Genomic DNA, 20506 nt, shown 5'->3' with positions numbered 1-20506 from the left:
GAGGAAGCAGATTTAAAAAAAAGAGGAAATAACAGAGCTGTTTTCACACTGTGCATTTCCATCCTCTGAATAAAATTATGTGATCAGTCAGAAACATAAAACCATCTGAAATGTGGTTCATTTGGTGTTTGCATCCTCAAGCTATCTGTATGAGTATTAGTAACTGAGAAAAATGTATTCAGCTGTGTCACAATTTGATTAATCAGATCCCGAAACTCAATATCATTATATGTCAAAACACAGACATAACTTTTCAGTCATAAAATGAAAATTATCAATGAACTTCATATTCCTCAACACTAAGATTGCAATGATAAAAGTAAAACTAATAAGAGGAAAAGAGAAATGCTAACTACAAGAAAAACAGAAGTTATATCACTGTTATATTAGACATTTTGTAGGCTGAACAAGTCATAATTATTTTCGCTCTGTATAACGGAAATCGAACAGCAACTTAAGAATTCACTTGAACATCTATGTTGCAGATTGTAAATGGTTTCTCATTGGGCCCAATTTGGGGAACAAAGCAATATGGTTTGCCTTGGTAGGGGACATTATGTCCAAAGTTAGCCTTCTGCAGCTGGCTAGGATGGTTTGATTAAATAGCTAATTTTTTTTGTAAGACAAGCTTCTTCTCTGTCTGAGAACGAAATAAGAAGAAAGATGTCCATGTTATGTTTGTCTGTTAAGTATAGAGCTGCAGCTATTTTCCTGCTTTCAGTCTAATGCTAAGCTAGGCTAACCATGTACTCCAGCTCTGTACTTACTGAACAGGTCAACAATTTTAAACATTTAAACACCAATTTATTTAACAATTAAATACAGTCCACTTTCCTTTAGAGAAAGAGAAAAACAATGTGGGCTGCATACAGAGTTTGGGTCTTTTTTTTAATCTGTAACAAAATGAACTGTAGAGATGACTATTTGTGGTTTTAGGGAAAGTTCAGTGCTTGAACTATTTCTTGGCATATAGCTTTGCAGGCTCCAGGTGTTGTCATTTAGTGAGGTTGATAACCTAAACCTGTGCTCAAATGCTGATAACCCACGCAGTTGAGTGGTTAACTAAAATGAACATAGAGCCAATGCTGGTGAAAATTGGACAATGCTGTAACTGGAGGCTGGCTGCTCACTATTTTGAATAGAAAAAAAAAATAAATAAATAAAATTCAAAATATTAGCATGGCTTTAATTGTTCAGTCACTTTTGCATATTGAACACAATGAAACATTCATTCCATGGTTCAGCCATCTTTAAAATCCAAAAAGGACGAAGTCTGTCAGATGTAACATTAAACCAAATGAATGGACTCAATGACAGTGAGCAGATTTACAGTACAGCCGTAATGCAATAAGATCAGTGAGAAGTTAAAGCAGGATCCAAATCTGTGGGTTATGTTCTTGGCTCCTACTACACTTAAAATGTCTACAAACCACTATAAACAAATGTCACAGTAAATGTTAAACCATAATAATAATAAAAAACTTTTTAATAAACCAAGAACAGTTTAAAAGGTATGAAAATGTATTTCTGTGTTTTTATCTGCCGTCTTTGGGTGCACTTTGATCTACAGTAAATGTATGTCAAAAAGAATGCTGTTTTCATATTTTTTATATATATAATAATCTACGTCTGTACAGAAATAAACAAAATTTATCTTTGTGGCATTTTGTACTTCCACTAAAAGATTTGGGATTTGTGATCCAGCCAACCCCTCCCATTGTAACAACTACCTTTATCCTCATTCTCATCAGTAGCAGCAGTAATACAGGTTCAAGTGGAAAGAAAGTGCTGTGGAAGTGTTCCAAGTAGTTAAAATCGAGTTATTTTGTACAGTGTTGTACAATAACACAGGGTCGACATTATTGCTTGAGACTAAGCCATTATTTTAATTATTTTTTATTATTATTTTAATATTAGTTTTTAATTTTAGGATTTACACAATATTTTTTAATCTAGAACTGTTGATTAGCTGTGGATTACTCAGTCGACCAACAGAAAATTATCTGCCAATATTTGGAAATCAATTAATTTTAATTTTTTCAAGCAAAAATGCAAACTGTCTCATTCCAAATTCTAAATTGTGATGTTTTACTGATTTTTGTATGTTGCGATAATTTAATGAATATCTCTGGGAGTTGGACTGTGTGATAAAACACAATAAGATACTTGATGACTTCACCTTGGTCTTAATTGTCAAAATATTGACAATACTAATATTCTGACAATTAAGTGTTAATCAAAAAGTTAATCTGCAGATTTACTGAGAGAAAATACTGATTAATTCCAGTCCAGGTTATTAATGTTATATATTATTGATATCATTTATTATTGGCACATGGTGTATAATTACAACCTTTACAATTCCAATTAGCGGCGATCAACAGATTTTAGACAAATTTTACTTAACTCTGGCATCTATAAGTTTTGGAAGTAGGCGTGAAATCTTCTTGTTGAGCCCTGTGACAAGATTTTGACAGATTTTCATTTTAATGTGCTGATGTCAATATCCTAAACCAGCATCTTCGTTGGAAAAAAGAAAGAATAACAAAACAAAACAAAACAAAAAACACACAATGTGAATGTAAATTATGGGATCTTTACAATTTATCAGTAAATTCAGAAATCAAATGTGGATTCACATGATTCACAACATGAGCACAAGCAACAAACCAAAATATTGTTGCATTGAAACTGCATAGGGTGTACAATGGGCTGATTTGTGTTTCTCAAGTATCGACAGAGAGCCATGACAACATCCCTGTTTAACAGATTTCTCTTTTCTGCAAAAGTATTTTATAAAACTGTCCATCTGCAACACTCGGCAGACTAAAGAGATTGCAGTGAAAAAGCTCAGCTCTAGTTATGACAAACACGTGCTACAGGTTGACAAGATCCTGAAAAGGAAACTGTAAACTAATCCTGACAATAGAATAGTGTAAAATATTATCCTGTTCACTTAAAACATCATACAAAAAGGAATAATTTGGACCAGAACATGTTTTCATCACAAGCGCAAAAATTTAGTTTGTCAACAAGCTTCATTTAAGCTATACAAATAGTTTCCTGTTCTCACGTGCAGAACAATAAAAGAAGATACAAAAGTCCCTTAAAATAGGCCTATGCTTTTCTTGAATTTATGAGCAAAAATGACAAACCAGATTAATATGAAGTCACCTGAGTAATTTAAACCAACTCTGCAAACAACCGTTGCTGACATTGTCCCCTTTTTTGAGCTAGTCCTCTTACAACTCCTAATTACAGTGTACCATTTTCACAGTTCAATATGACCTGTGTGTGCATGATATAAATCATAGCTGCTGTACATATTTTACCAGAATAAGCACCTATGAAAAGATAAAACCACTTAAGAATACATATTTACAGGAATAGAACTGAGAAAACATATAGTGGAAGGTCTTTAAAAATATACAACTTCAACCGTTTGCTCCACCTCAAAAGGACAGATTATCAGCCCATTTAAAAGGTGATGGAAAACTCAGAACAGTTTATTCCAGTCTCTAGTTGCCTCCATGAGGTGCCGCTGGCCATGGCCAATCCAATCTTCTTGGCTGTTGAAGAGCCGGCCACAAAACCAGCAATCAAACACCACAGGGTCCTGTACACAACCTGATAAAGTTTCCACTACCTCATACTTTTTTTTGCTTTTTTTTCTTAACTTAAGCTTCAAGAGGAATCGTTCTCGGACAGAACTCTGAACTGGTCGAGGTCTTGGATGATCGCTTTGAGACGATGCACCTTTGGTCAAGGAATTCTTCCCTAAAGCACCAAGCTCAGAGAGTGCTTGGACTGTTTTCTGAGACAGAGAGACCTTAGTAACAGCACCTTTATATCTGTTAACTACCTTCATGATATTGGCCACTTCGGGAATGTCAGCATCTGGATGATTGAGCACCACAACAGGTTGGTATCTACGAGGGCATCTGACCTGCTGTAGAGAACTGAATGGGACAAGTCTCAATGTCCTCTCAACATCTTTGGCCACAGGCTTCCATAACACAGTAGTCTCTCTCTCAGTCAGTGCTTTATTTGTGAGTCTTCTAGCTTTATGGACTGTTGCTGGAAGCTCATCAAATAATCGTTTCCTGCGCCTTTTCCTTTGGCTTGGTGGCCGAATTGGCCTTGGGGCTAAGACAGGTTTCTCTGCTTCACATGATGGTGTCCTTAAGTTCATCTGAGGGGGTGATTCCTTGACATCTTTCTGAGTGGTATTTTGTATGGTGATCAGTTTCTTTACTCCATTGGAGGAATTTGCATTAGTTTTGTTTGATGACACCAAAAAACACTGGGTCTGAGGTCTGGTGGCCAAAAACAAAGGCTGACTACTTGAAGTGGGAGTTCCACTTGAAAGAAGGCTCCCTGTAGGAGTGACGATTTTAAATATGACCTTGTTTCCAGTACTTTCACTGGTTTGGTTACACTGGCCGGTTTTTGCATCTTGGTTGTTCAATAGTAGGCCTGACTTGGGAGGAGAAATGTATCGGAGCAAGAATGCCTGCCGACCACTCTGCAGAGTGCTAGGTTTCTCTGCAGAGTTCACAGGCATTGCTAGAACTGGTCGTGAATTCAGTGGGAGCTGTGTACTTGCTAGTCTGAGGCCAGGAGTACTGGGGGTCTGAACAAATGGAACAGACCTCTGTACTAAGTAGCAAGTTGGCTGTGTCTTTGCCATTTTGTCTGTAGGTGTATTATGTGGTGTATTATGTGGTGTACTTGAAAGGAAAACAGGACCTTTAAAACCTGGGCTATTGATAAAGTAGTGATTTGATGTGGTGCTTACACCTGGCTGAACAGCAGAGAGAAGTGCTGTCCCTTTTTCCACTGCTCCTGCCTTTGGAGCAGATGCACCTAATCTCCTGCTGTTTGGAGTAAGGCTTACACCGGTAGGTTTACTTGATCTCTCTAACCCTGACTTCATGTAAGATACATTGATCTGAGGATTTGCTGAACTGGTTATCAATTTGAAACCTGGAGTGGCCTTGACCTGCACTGGCATGGCAAATCGATTCTCAGAAGTCCTCAGGAGCACTGGCTGCTTCCCCTCTGGTAACTGAAGAATTCGTACAGTTGTTTTTGTTTGTTTTAAAGTATCATTGGTTGCACTTGAAGGTCCAACTCTTTCCTTATTAAGTTGCTGGGTTATGATTGCATCTGAATGTTTCTCAACAAAACTACCCAACAATGTTGAACTACTCTTTGTTTCTGATTGTTTTTTGGATATAGGTATGCTCTCCTCCTCAATTTTAATAATATTAAAGTCTTGGAGTACCGACTCAGGATTTTCATCTTCAGTGGGAGGATCATCAGCTATGCTCTCATCAACTTCAACATCACTATCTGACACTTTCTTCATGTCCTCCCAGTTCCTTTCTTGACTTAACCCTAATCCATTGCTATTTTCTGTGGACTTTTCTGGAGACTCTGCCACTGTCAAGTGAAACTGCGATGGTTCGTAAATGCTTACTTTGTTTGTACTGTCAGAGTTTTGAGTAGAGGTAGGTGAAGTATTGAATTTTTCCTTGGAATAATTGTGAAAATGAAAAACCTCTTGGCTTGGTGAATTTTGTGTGCCCATACCACTTTCTCTCTGACAACTGGGTGTGGGTAGGGGTGTCTCTGATTGAGGTACTGTATTTGTCAAAAGATTTTGAAAATGTTGCTGGCCATTTTTATGTTTAATCTCAGTTCCGATCCTATCAAGGTTGTCCTTTTTTGGAGTACTCATTGATTGTTCATCATTTTCTATAGTGTGAAAGGTAGAGTTCCATTTGTGTTCATCGTTAAGTTTGTCTGCTGCTGTATCAGTTACTGACTCAAATGCAGCCCCACAGTTTTCAATGCTTTTTTGGGAGATTTGTTTGGAAAGCAATGTTTCTTGAACAATTTCTGAAGGTGAAGATGAACCAGTGACTTCACTAGCACACACTCTTGAAGTATCGCTGATTTCTGACCCACTATGGCCAGCTTCATCAGAATTAAACATTGCTGAGACTGAGTTACTATCAAACTGATTTCTCTCTGAGCAGGTTGTGTGACTTGGTTGAATTTGGTCACCCACATGATCAAACTCATTGGCCATGGGATATAATATATCTGCACAAGTCAAAGGCCTATTTAGCAAATTCTGAGTTTCTTCTTCAACATTATCTCTATGTGGGCTGGAATCAAGGTTGCAAACAGAGGTTTCTTCCTCTTCAATCTTTACTTTGACTGTCATGATATCATCTTGATCCATCTGTAAGCATGATCCACTTCTTGGTGAAACAGAAAAGCAATGTGACATTGAGTTCTTGCTACTGGAGCATTCCCCATTCTCAACAGTTTCTTTATTTCGATCCAGTTGAGGAGCAACTGATGTTGCAGAGTCCACATCTTCAACTGAGTGGTTCTGAATGGATGAGTCTTGCTTTGCTGATGGTATTACTTTGAGAACTAAATGCTTTTTGCCATCAACCATCTTGAATCCCATCACTTTTGTTGTGCAATTGGGGGGAAGAGATATTTTGTTTTTAACCATCAGAACAGTCAGTCCATTAGGACTGGTATGACTTGAAGCATCTGAACTTGCAGAGCCGTCACACTCCTGTAACATTACCGACATAGACTGTTCTGTGTTATGAGAACCTTTGCTCCAATTTTTATTGTCCTTTTTTGCCACAGCCCCATCCACAAAGTGGTGGGTCTCCTCTAAGGATATCTCTGGTTTGATTAGCCTGCCGTTTTGGGTCCCAGAAAGACAGTTCAGTTTTGATATCCTCTGAGCCTCCTGTGATTCGCCACTCTTCTTGAGCAAAAGTTTTAAGCTTGCAGATGAATTTGCTGGAGTGTTGTTGTCTTCTACAGCGTTCCATACATTCCTTCTCTCCGCCTCCTCTTTGTGAACAGCTGCCATGTGCTTCATAAGGTACTCGCTTCTCGCTGCACCATATCCACAAATCTGACAAGTAAACGGGAATGAACCCGAATGAGCGTTCATATGTTTCTGGTAATCCTCTTCATTCAAGCTGATGTGTCTGCATTTTGAACACTTCCAAGGACTCTCATTGTGATGATGAATGTGTTGGACAAATGTACCTGCATCCATAGTTGTAAACTCACACCAGTCACAGTTAAACTGTCCATTTAGACTGTGGCACATGATGTAGTGTCTTGTAAGCAAAAGCAGAGAGTACTGAACATCATCGTTGCAGAGCTCACATGTAACCAGAGTGTTCCGGTGTTCAATCCGATGGCGCTGAAGAGCAGGGAACTCATTTGTGACAAAACCACATAGGTCACAAGGGTACGTAGGAAGGGTTTCCTTATGAGTCGCTCGAAAATGTTTGAGGAGATCATTGGGGCTATATGTGTAATCATCTTTGCATACTGAGCATTCAAAACTCAGAATTTTTCCAGAGAAAACAGCCCCCTGCTGAATTTTACAGTGAGTTTTATTGAGAGAGACTTTATCTTTCTTAGTGGAACTCCCATGTTCCTTAATGGAAGAATCTTCTGCATTTTTGAACAGTGACCCATCTGTCACATCTCTGAGGTGCTTATACACAAAGTCTTTTACCTTTTCTTTTTCATCCTCTGTTATGTTGCAGTTTTTGGCAGAGTCAGGAGGTACTGTGAGGTCTTCTTCCATAGCTGTATACCTGCAGATGTCTGAGAAAAAAAATAAAAACAAAAGCTTTCATAAATACCGGCTGATCGTGATTTCATGTCCACTCAATGTGCAAAGGGTTTCTGTATTATCTATTAGCAGAGATGAGACATCTTGAAATAAAGACTATTTGCTAAAAATCACAGGAAATTAATACACTTTTATGAAATTAGTACGAAAATAGCAGATTTGCCATTACATGCATCAAAAGCAATGTATTTAATGAGTGATACTATTGTTGATTCCACAATCCAGTAAGTAAATTGCTCATCATGTGAAATACATCAAGACCTGATTGGCTTAAACCCCCGCTAAACATCGTCTTGGGAAGAAATCTTGTATATCATCCAATAAAAAAACAATATAAGCATTCATGTCACCAGCTCAAAGGCTTGAATTGTATACCTTAGAGGGAGATCAGTGCATTAAAAGAAAAGAAGATGCCCATGCTCCCTTAATGACAGGGCACCTAGGCACTAAGAGTGACATGAGTGACCTTGACCTTCAGTCAACAATTACACACCTATTAATTAAAATGTACATTTTAATAAGCATGTATAAAACCACTTAGTTACACTAAGTAAAAGGCCAAAAAACAATGTGTTAAATCAGTGAGGTCATTTGGCAGACATCCACATGACATTCCTTTGTACCTAGCAAGCTCACAAAATTTGTCATTTCAATCCCTGACTGGTTAGACAAACTAACTACAAACTAAAAACAATCTCAATCACAAAATCACGGATGGAGAAGAAAAATAAACAATTTTGAGTAAGTACCTATTATTTGTGGAGTATATAATTTAAAATGTAATAAATAGGCCTTTCCATGTGGACATTTTATATTAGCAGAAAATGTGCTATACTATGACATATGAATATGAAATGATCTACATCGGGATATGAGATTTTAGTTATATTCCTACGTTCATCCAAAATTTCCCAACAGCAATTACTGAACATTTAAAATACTGAATTAAAACAAACTCTTTGTCCTTTCTTCAATCTGCTTTGATTGATATCAGCCTTGCTGTTAACTGCTCACTCTCTTAACACCATATCAGGGCTTATTGTTGATGCTAACACAGCATTTCCTACTGCTGCTGTTTCACATCAAACTGCCTAATACGGCTACTTGAATGTGGCAAAAATCATACATACTTTGGTCAAAATTGAGATAATTATTATTCAACATGACTGCTCAGCAAATTCAGAAACATCATGCTTTTACCAAACTTAAAAAAAACTGGAATATGGATAACATCATGAGTTTTCTCTAACCCATTCAGTACTGGACATGTTAGGCTCACACAGTCATCACTGTTGAGAGTTCCTACATATGCTGCAAGCTGTCACATGCTGGACTCTCTACTAACTTATTTGTGTGAGGTTTTAGGACTGCTGGAGTGCTAGGATTACTGTAGCCCGCTAAAAAAAATATTACAGTGCAAGTTAATTCTGGAAAAAAGCACAGCAAATTTCCCTCAGGATCAATAAAGTATCTATCTATCGGTGAGGAATGAATAATTTGAAGAATGTCAATGACAGCCACTTGTCTCGTGATACAGTGAAATGGTTTACAAATAAATTCATGGTTTGTGTGTCAAATTACATGTTTAAAGTTTAAATTGGGTTCAAAAGAGCGGATGAGCAAAAGATGAAAATGATGTCCACTTTGTGCATGTACAGAAAAAATAAAACTCTGTGGGCATGCTTCAACTCCACTCACTGACACTCCATCCTCAGGAAAAGATCACTACATTGAAGGTGCTTGACATTTTTGTTTGAAAATGACTGAAATGTTTAACTGATTATCAAACTAGTAAATAGTAACTTTCACAATGCTGACATTTTAAATAAAACTTACTTATCATCAAAACTTTTACTATAACTATCATACCACTAGCCATAACTGTACTGCTAGTAGTCATAGTAATCATTATAATCATTTTGTGATTATTGTTTAAAAAAAACTGAGCAAAACCAGTAAACCAGTAAAAAACAAAAAAAACAAAAAACAAAAACAAAAAAAACACGCATTTCTAAAACATATTCTTTTCGGATACTAAGGAACACACTGAAGTTACAGCTTCAGGTCAAGAATACACAGTGAAAATACATTTACTAAGCCTTACCTGTGCTCCTTTAGGAAAAACTCAAACATTAATGCATGTCATGTCTGAAGAGGAGCATATAGTGTGGTCAGGGTACCTGTAAGAGAGAAGGATAAAAGTCAAGCTGTTTCTAAGCTGTACATCTGAATTTCTAGTTTACTATTAACTGTGTATGTGATTAAATATGGAAATTTGTGTTTGGAAAAACATAGTTTGTTAGAAAAAAAACTTTGGTCCACAGTTTGGTGATTAACCCCAAATTATCAATATTGACTTGTATTGAAACATAATATGTAAACTGTCAACAGAACAGAAATGATGATTATAATGATGACAATGATTAGTCAATAAACCAAGCAAAAGATTTGCTGCCAACAGGGATAGGCAATCATCTGCATTTTGACATCTTTAAGTTGAGGACGAGTGAAATCTCTGTCAGGCGATCAAACTGCCATGGGGGAGGGTTTACACAAGGCACATAAAAAAAAAAGTGATATCAACCCCGCTCACTAATGGTCAAAACCATAAGCAGCACAGACTTACAATTACCAACATAAACCATAGACTAAAAACCAAAATGTTCTGAACAGAAATGTCAAAAAAAAAAGTCTTGCATAACTTGCATTTTAGAACACAAATCAGAAAATTTAAACCACTCAGTCCATGGGAAATGTGGGCCATCGCTACAGCTTAAACTTGGTGTGTGTGGTCGAGTGTGCAGACATCAACACACTCCGCTCCTCCTCAGCAAAATGTAGATAAACATATATAAATACATTAAGAGTCTTTGTATTGAGTATCAACACATATTGTTGAAGATTAAAAAAAAAAACCAGATCTGCTGTGAGACACACAGAATGAGACAGGTAGAACACGAGCCTCTACAGAGTGGCACAGAGTCCAGACAAAATTAGAGTGTCTGTTGTGTGCGCATGAAAACGTAATATTACAATCTAAATCATATCCTTAGCATCAAGTAGTCTTGCAGGCCGACTTGTTCCTCCACCAGAAACATCTATAAATGCAGAGTAGGGTGCGGATTCTAGATATTACATCTACAAATACTTAGCTCTGATGTTTGTTAAAAATCATCATAGGAAAAACAAAACAATGATCATCACTTCAATCGTCCATAAACAATACAATCACCTATCAGCTCAAACCTAGTTGTCAACTTGGGATTTGGACTGTTGGCTGGAATCATGGAAGCACATTTTTCACAAATTTTTGACAGTTTATAATGGAATCCATCATTTGATTATTCAATTAATCATGAAAATCATCAGTGGCTGCACTAAGCATCATGCCAAATAGACTGCTGCTCACTCATACCACTAAATTTAATATCACAATGACTTTTTTTACGGTGAAAACAAACATGCAATTATGTATTAATTGAAAAAATGATTTAAAAAACAGTAAATAAACCATCTTTGCTTGTAGCCTTTGTCACTTCGAAAGTGAAGTCTTTTTCTATAAGTGTCAAGTATTTTTGGCTGCCTTCAGCATTTGATTTCATGTGTGCCAGTTAAGGCTGCCCGTTCATAATTATAAGCCCACCTATTTGTTTTACAAATTAGTAACATGAATAGAAAAACTCTCTGCATAAAACCACTTTTACAGATGAGAAAGGCCATATAGTGAGACCTACATGAAAACTGAATCAGTGCCTTTCCAGTTCACAAAACTTTTAACACAGTGCTGATACAGTGTTAGGTGTGGAGCTGCAGTAATTAGTAGATAAGACTTTTCATCAGCAAAGAGAAGCATGAAGCTTGTAAACTGCAAGGGTTGGCTGCTTTACTTCATCTAATGTAAAAACCACAGTACAGTTCAACTAAAGGAGAACTCTCACTCTTGGACCAGCAATGGACAGTTAAAAAAAAAAACAACAACACAACAATAAGTGTAGCGGAACCAGGTACAGGCCTATCATCTTCTCTGTTTCACACAGGAAGGAAGAAAAACATTGTCAAAACTTTGGAACTACATTACCCACAATGCACCTTATTGCTAACAATTCAGTCAGAGATTTGGGTGCATTCGTTAGCAGCAGCTTAGTGGATTACATGAGTACATTTATCAGACTTCACATGGCTCCCTTGGGAGCCTCAAAGATTTTATACAACTTCACAAATGCAGCTGTACTTCCGAACACCTGCAAACACATATTCCTGTAGAAAACCAGTGGCATTCTCCTTTAATATTTTGACATCACCTTGCCTTTGGGAATCTGGAACAGGGTTTTTTTTCCACTATTTTCTGATATTTTATAGACCAAGTACTTAATAAATTGTTCACTAAATTAGCTAAACGGTCATTGTTTTCATCTTTTTAAACCCCACAGCATAGTGAGGATAAATTCCATTGAACAGACGACAACAACAGCGTAATGGAGGCAGCACTGAGATAACTCGGTATCAACACAGGGAAGTGTTTTTCCTGATGTTTCCTGTGCTCCATACAGTGAAGGAAAATGGAGCTAATTATGTAAGCAAAATGCAACATGCTATTCTATAAACACACAGTGTTAATTACAGGGATAAGCACCCCAATCCAATGTCACACTTTTAAAGTAGGCCATTAATGTAAAGTCAGCAGGAGACATACATCAGACTCCGTATGTCTCTGTCAGCTGTCAACGCTGTGGATCGAGGAAGCCATATTGGGAGAAATGGCTGCCATGATTTTATTCAGGCTAACATAACTCAATTTCTTTAACAAAGACTTTGGCTGACTTAATCATTTATAGCAATAACACATTTGAAAACATGACAGAAATTATATTAACTTTCCCAAATCAAATTCAATTATACAAGATAAGCCTACTTGGCTTTTATTATTACAAATAAAACAGCATAAATGAAATTATAAGGCCAGTGTTATAAAGCTGAGCATGACGTTAGTGTACACCTGCACTGCAGACAGGTAGGCTACTCCAGGCCCACACTGTCTAGATGGGATAGGTATAGGCTAAATGAAGCATGGACATAAGTGGAAAAGTTGCATCGTCTCACAACTGTAATTCCACTCAGCCTCAGTGCCACAACACTAGGACAAGTACAGCATGGTGCAGAAATGTAAATCTCTGTCTTTATATTACAATTAGGCATCTTACTTCAAATTATTTTTACTTTTTCGAGTGACTTGCTCCATAGTCGCAAGTTTAGAAAACGCGAGGGAACGCTGCATTAGTGGGAGAATTAAAGGCTGTAGACAGACAGCAACAAAGGACTACAGACTATACGCTGCGATACTTTATTACACTGTCGCAATTTATACCTCGATACATGGAAAATATACGAGCCCCTTCGCGACAATGTTAGTGTCTGTGTAGTTTAATAACCAGTTATTTTACACCAAAATAAAGCCCCCACCCACGCGAAGATATTCAAAGTTGCAGAAAATCAGTTATTTCTTACTATGAACTCGATGGAAGTTCCGGCGCCGTGCCATCAACGTCCGACACTGCAAAAAGAAGGTTGAGTCAGAATACACACACAGCAGAAACATTTGCCTTCCTTCTCTCCTCTCTATGGAACCACAGCGACGGCGGCCATGACAGTCTATCCGGGTACTTCGGTGCTCTTGACACTCATGTAGAAGCGGATGAATATGTATTGCTTGTCAAATACCAAACTAGTGCCATAAAGGACATTTTTTCGTAGGAAAAACTGTTAGAACAACTTTCAGTGTCATAAAAAAATATAAAATTTTCAGAGACGTCTATGAGAACCTAACAGTGTTTTCGTAACATGAGCCTTACGTCATTCGTTGCGTCTCTGTGTGTAGTCCTACTAGGTGAAGAAGAAGCAATGAGCAGCAATGGCGGATATACGCCATTTCCTCCTCAATGCGTTATATGTAGGCTGGTATGCCTTTGTAGGCTGATATGGCTTTGTTGATTATTTCTTGTTCAGCTGTAGATACTTGTAACTAATTTTTCTTTTTCTGCCTCTCTTTGTTTCTCTCTCTCTCTCTCTCTCTCTCTCTGTCTTTCTCATGTACCCCCCCCCCCCCACACACACACACACACACACAGAGAACACACAGAACACACTCATACAATACACACAAAAACACAAGCATACACTGAAGTAATGGAGGATGTGAAGCTGAGTGACTTCACCACCTAACATTGTGTCACCGTGGCAATGTGCACTGCCAATATTTCACACCAAGTATATTTGATGCCTTCAGAGGGTAATTACAAAGAGCTAAATGAGGTCAGCAAATCTATCCCTGCTTTCGTTCCTCTTCCTCACTGCTTTTTAACATTCTTGTGTTATGGTTGAGCTAAGAGAATGCAAAGAGAATGTTAGAAATAAATAAAAATACAAACACTATAAACATTTAAAATTGTTTGTCAGTACATGGACGAGATAAGTATTTCATACTTCTCACCACAAGGTCCATATTGTAGATGTTCTGGTCTTTTGATCATATTACATAATCTTCATTCGTAGATATCTAGGTGCTATGCTATTCTAGACTCTAAGTTTATTAAAGAGCTTGACATTGGAAATGTTAACATTTCCTATTTCATTCTACTGTTTGAATCCATGAACATCCTGTTGAAGACCACATTAAATAAGAGAAAGCTCCATAACAGCTGCTAAATGGAGCTTGTAGTAATAGTTTGTGTTTCACTCGTTTCCAATGTCAGCAATAAACTTGGGAACTTTAAATATGAATGACTACAAAGATATTGGTTGTACTTTCTTGTGGATGACTTATGCTGTAAATTTAGGATGTGGTAAGCAACTTCAACAAACTGGTCGATTTGAAGTTGAACTTTATTATGTAGCAATAATTGCTATAAATTGTAGATACATTTTAAATGTATTACCCAGAGTAACACAAAAATTGTTTCTCTGAGCAGCAGAGATGAAATTCCATCCACCTCTGTTGTACTTGGTCGGCATAGCTTGACATCATCAGACTAATTTCAGAATCAGAATTCCTTTATTTATCCCTGAAGGGAAATTCTTTTTCGTACAGACATTGCACTTGCAGTTTTTCCTGATCAAGTATAAATCTAAAACCTAAAAAATACACGTATTTACATGTGTTAAGAATCAAAAATACCGGTATTAACATGTGTAAAACCACATCCTTCTCTCAGACATCACCGTCAGAGAGTCCAGTTCCTCTCCCACAACATGGCTGGCCTTCTTGATGATTCTATTGAGTCTGTTAGTGTCCCTCACCCTCAAGCAGGTGCCCCAGCAGGCAACAGCATATGTGATGGCACTGGACACCACCGACTCATAGAACATCCTCAGCATCGTCTTGCAGATGTTGAAGGACCTCAGCCGGCCCTTTCTGTAAACAATTTTAATTTGTATTCTCTGTTATCAACCGGCGCACACAAGAATGCCTCTGGATACAACTGAATAGACCCAATCTGAGCAACAAAGCATGTGATGTACCTGGATAATATCAAAACATGCACAACTCACAGAAAGCACAGAAATGTAATCCTGTCAGCTTCCAGTGAATCATACTTTAGTCAAGCTACTGCTATTAAAATGAATACAAGGAGCGGCATGAATTATGGTGTGCTGCTTTGTTTGTATTGGCATTGTTATATGTCGCCAACTCATCATTTGTTAAAATGAATCACTGGTAATGCAGTACTGCCCTTGCATTATGAAGTCCAAACAAATCTTTAAATTAGGCCTAGTATATCTAGCATGAGAGAAGATTTAAAATCTTGGTTGCTTATTTTTCACCTCCTAACTTGTTCAGAAACAGATCTCTGTGAACTGCTAAAGTAAAATAAGTGAAAATTAATATATCACTAGCCTACTTCATACAACAGAACCCTACTACTTGTGCTCAAACTCCACTGGTTCACAAAAGGTCTAGAAATCCAGTTTTTCTTTAAATACTGTCATTATGAATGACAGAGAATTATGTGAAACAGATCATATGTATAAAACTCACAGAGAATTATCAGTCAATGCTGCCGCTCCTTGGCCTCTTTCAGACTGATATTGTATATTGTAACTGGGAGCACAGGAGGTGGGAATGTTGGTGGTACGAAAGCTAGGATCTGATTAACCCTAGCTGGGTTGCTTAAACAAGGGTGTATTGAAGACCCAAAACCATAGGTGCCAATTTATGTGTTTTGCTTGAGTGTGTCCAAAGCAAGTCAATATCACCAAGGTGATGACTGTACTTGAGTGAACTTCCTTTAGTAATTACCATCTGTTGAACAGACACAAACCACAGCAAAATCTGACACTGTTCTGCTACAAATTATAACAGGTTACACCATAAAGGCCTGCAGTCCAGAGGGTTTAGTATTTACATACACATTGGCCATCTGATAGCATGACATTGTTTAGGTGCAAAACTGAGCGATAACAACAGCTAAGTAAAAAACATATAGACAGGATTTCGCATTAATCACTCCACCACACCCAAATTTTTCCTGCCCGTCTGGTGGGGGAATCGAACCAGTGACCCTCCGACCACAAGCTGCTTCTCCAATCTCTAGGCCACGGCTGCCCCACTTGGTAAAATATGCAGCTTTGTTAAGGCTTAAAAGCTAAAAACATTTAGTTACTCTGTGTTTATTTACAGCAGCAATGTCCAGTTGGCTGAATCAGAGGAAGGAAAAGAGCTTTCAGGAGGAGCTCTCTGAGACAGAGATCAAATGTATTATTTTTTTTTTTGTATGTTTTTGGGGCAGTCGTGGATCAGCGGTTAGGGTGTCGGACCCGTAACCGGTGGATCGCTGGTTCGATTCCCCATCCCGGTGTCCATGGCTGAGGTACCCTTGAGCAAGGTACCTAACCCCCACTGCTCCCCGGGCGCTGCACGCGGTCGCCCACTGCCCCGGGTTTGCTGTGTGTGTGTGCACGTCACTTGGGTGGGTTAAATGCAGAGAACAAATTTCGTTGGAGTGAGTTCCCTCCAATGACAAAATATGTCACTTTCACTTTCATCTTAAATGTAGAGAGGAGCTTTCTGAATTATGTGAGAGCTGGAATGAAAGAGCCAGCAAGAAAAACTGAGAGCTTGAGGAGATGCTTCCGGTCAAAAAAAGGATGTAGATCTATGAGGATACAAGAAGAGCAGATCCAGCGGCTCACAAAGGAAAACATTCATCTCCAGGTATACTACCTCAGCCAGTCTTCAGGAGATAGGTGCATTTTGAACTTTAAAGCTTTAAAGGCATAATATGCAACAGTTGTTGTTTGTAAACACCTCACTATGCAACTAGAAAAAAAACATTTGACTGCTGAGTGTCGGTCCCAGAATCACTGGAGCCCAGAAATACCCCAAACACAGTGAGATTCAATGATTCAAGGGATTCAAGGAGCTTTATTTGTCATTTCAGCTATGTATGTGCAGTACATAGAGCAACGAAACAGCATCTCTTCAGGATGCTACATTAGAGAATTAGAGAATTAGAGGAGAAGAGAGAAGCACGGTGCATCATGGGAGATCCCCCAGCAGTTTAAGCCGATAGCAGCATAACTAGTGGGCAACCTGGGCCAGCCCACTTTAAAGATATTTAAACTGGTAGGACAGCATTGGTTATAATCTGGGGCACAGAGGAGATATAATAATGCAGTCATAAGGATAATTTTGAAAATGTCATTCCTTTACTTTAAATCATCCATTACTCATGGATGGGCCAAACTATATTGTCTATATGTTATTTCTGATTATAAACTACATAAACTAAACACAAACATCATTAAGATCAAGAATCATTAAAATGTCACAAAGACATACTCTACCTTTGCTATTAGCACTGACATAAAGTTGTGTGTTTGATCCAGATATATAAACATGTGACTTTTTGTCACAACAAGAGCAGGTGCAGCTTCAGTGCCATGGTGATGAGCTGAAAAAAGCTGTCATTCTTTTCCAGTCATACATTTATAGAGCAAGCCATAACAATGTATTATTAGTTCTGTGTTACTATAAAAATGCTGATATTTTTATCTATACATGCATTGTTGGCTACAGCCACTAGGGAGGTTCAGTGAGCCACCGGACAAAGCAAAGCAAAAACTGCTCCTGTGCATCAGACCTTTGATGTGAAAACAAAGATGTTGTCTTTTTGTTTTTCAGGAACTCACAATGGAAAACAAGGAGAAGAAGAGCTTCTGGAGCTGGAGTCTTCATTCATAAAAACAAACTCCTAATACACCCCACACCCCTCCTACTGCTCCTATCCCACCTTCTCCACCTCCACCTCTCCTGTTCCTGAGAGAATGCATGTCACTAACTTGACTTCTTCCCCTACCTCAGCCCCCTCCTACCTCAACTCCTTCCACCCCCTCCCCCTTCTAACCCAATTCCCTGCCTACATTTACATTTCTTACACTTGTTGTAAAGAGTTCTCTAAACTTTGTGTAACATGTATCTGTCTTCTGTCATTGTGTGCACAATATAACACAATATTCCCTTGTATGTCCCCTTGCATTTTAAACACCTATATATATAAATGAAGGAAGAAACAAAACACAAAAGAATCCTGAGGTGTGTGAGCACCAGCAGGGAAGGTCAGCTACTGCTGTCTAGGCTGCAGCAATCACAAGAGTGTAGAGAGAAGTGTCTTTTACAATGTCTCTGAGGCAACAAATTAAGATATTATAATCTTCTATATCAAATGCAAAGCTGATGTTAAGTGAAATCAGGACAGACCCTTCAGCGGCTTTGTCAGCAAGGAGGACCTTATCTCATCCCAACCTACAGGCAGAAACTAAAAACTTTTGAACCTGTGGCAAAGACTGTGAACAAGTACGCAGGGGAGTCAACGCTGGAGCTGCAAGCTTGCTTTGATTGCACCAACTGGAGTGTTTTTGAAGCTGCAGCTACAGATCTCAATGAACTCACTGACACTGTAACATCTTACATCAGTTTTTGTGAGGACTTATGTGTGCAAACCAAGACCTTTTGCACATACAACAGCAAACCGTGGTTCACTCCTAATTTTGAGGAGGCTGCGCCAAGCCAAAGAGGAGGCCTACAGTAGTGGGAACCAGGACCTGTTTAGGCCAGGAACAACCTGACAAAGGAGATCAGGGTAGCCAAAAGAAGCTACAGTGAGAGACTAAAACACAACCTCTCAGTCGTTGGCTGAGAGGTTGTGTTCAGTCTGGAAAGGCCTACAACAGATCACAGATCACAAAAGACCATCTCCCCACCCTGCAGAAAATCCCAGACTGGCTGACGACCTTAACAACTTCTACTGCAGATTTGAAAAGCACCCATTAAACGACTACAGGCCTGTCACCCCAACATCTGTGGTCATGAAATCCTTGATGTTGAGCAACCTGAAGGACATAACAGGACCCCTGCTGGACTCCTTGCAGTTCGCCTAAAGGGCAAACAGGTCGGCAGATGATGCCATCAACATGGGACTACATGGGAATACATTCTGCAACACCTCGACTCCCCAGGGACATATGCCAGGATCCTGTTTGTGGACTTCAGCTCGGCGTTCAACACCATCATCCCTGAACCCTACATCAGAAGTTCACCCAGCTCTCAGTGCCCGCCTCCACCTGTCAGTGGATCATCAGCTTCCTGACTGACAGGCAACAGCATGTCGGACTCACATCCAAAGTCCAGTCCATCAGCACTGATGACCTCACTGCTCTTCAGAATCAGAATCAGAAAAACTTTTATTGCCAGGTAGGTTCCAAATACAAGAAATTTGTTTTGGCATCTGGTGCAGCAGACATACACAAGAAAAGAGAATAAAAATGATAAATAGTGAAATGCAAAAAGTCTGTATACATAGTATACATATACAAAGAAGATGAAGGAGGTGAAGATGGACTCTATGATGGAGGTGTAGAAGTTCACCACCATTGCCTTTGGCAGTTTGAACTGCTTCAGCTGCCTCAGGAAGAACATCCTCTGCTGTGCTTTTTTGATGAGGGAGCTGATGTTCAGCTCCCATTTGAGGCCATGTGTGATGGTGGTTCCCAGGAAGCAGAAATGCTCCACAGTAACCACAGGGGCACCACACAGGGTGATGGGGGCAGGTGGGGGTGGGTTCGTCCTGAAGTCCACTGTCATCTCCACTGTTTTGAGGGCGTTGAGCTCCCATTCTTACGTGCTGCCTCCTGTCAGACAGGAAGTCAGTGATCCACCTGCAGGTGAAGTCAGCTGGGAGAGTTTGTCCTGTAGGATAGTCGAGATGATTGTGTTAAAGGCAGAGCTGGAGCGTAGGTTCTTGTGTAGTCCAAATGCCGAAGGATGCAGTGTAGGGCTAAGTTGACAGTGTCGTCCACAGACCTGTTGGCTCTGTAGGCGAACTGCAGGGGGTCCAGGAGTGGGTCAGTGATGGTTTTCAGGTGCGTCAGGACAAGGCGTTCAAATGACTTTGTGACCACCGAGGTCAGGGCGACGGGTCTGTAGTCATTTAATCCAGAGGGCTTTGGTTTTTTGGGAACAGGGAAGATGGTGAAGGATTTGAAGCAGGGTGGCACGCAGCATAACTCCAGTGAGGTGTTAAAAATGTCTGTGAACACCGGAGATAGCTGGTCAGGGCAGTGCTTCAGTGTGGCTGGTTATACAAGGACAGGTCCGGCTGCTTTGGGGGGGGGGGTTGCTTTTTGAACAGCCTGTTCACGTCTCTCTCTGTGATAGAGAGAGCCGCACCATTTGTGGGGGGGTAGGTGAGCTGAGAACCTGGGGGAACAGGTTGAGGTGTCAGGGCTCCTGCTGTGGCTGGGGTGGGGGAGGTGAACGTG

At 39.2% G+C, this 20506-nt stretch overlaps 1 protein-coding gene across 2 annotated transcripts; it reads right to left on the bottom strand.

Annotated features, from left to right (window-relative positions):
• Window positions 1-891: 891 nt before the first annotated feature.
• On the bottom strand, window positions 892-13683 carry si:ch211-214e3.5 (zinc finger protein 518A). Of its 2 annotated transcripts, XM_046376990.1 has the most exons (4): window positions 13543-13683; window positions 13199-13244; window positions 9798-9873; window positions 892-7665 (listed from the first exon to the last, which is right to left on the bottom strand). In XM_046376990.1, exon 4 carries the CDS (start codon window positions 7643-7645, stop codon window positions 3497-3499), a length of 4149 nt encoding a protein of 1382 aa, XP_046232946.1. In that variant the 5' UTR covers window positions 7646-7665; window positions 9798-9873; window positions 13199-13244; window positions 13543-13683; the 3' UTR covers window positions 892-3496. The 2 variants fall into 2 exon arrangements, with proteins under 2 accessions (XP_046232946.1, XP_046232945.1); XM_046376989.1 differs by lacking the exon at window positions 13543-13683 and having other exon boundaries at window positions 13199-13536.
• Between the last annotated feature and the right edge of the window lie 6823 nt (window positions 13684-20506).

This window comes from Scatophagus argus, chromosome 21 (genome assembly GCF_020382885.2).
Source record: "Scatophagus argus isolate fScaArg1 chromosome 21, fScaArg1.pri, whole genome shotgun sequence".
NCBI lineage: Eukaryota > Metazoa > Chordata > Actinopteri > Scatophagidae > Scatophagus > Scatophagus argus.
This window is presented reverse-complemented; position numbering and strand designations above follow the sequence as displayed.

What these genes read in the sequence shown, in the direction of transcription:
- si:ch211-214e3.5 (XM_046376990.1), bottom strand. Translation starts at nt 7,645, where the DNA reads ATGGAAGAAGACCTCACAGTACCTCCTGACTCTGCCAAAAACTGCAAC.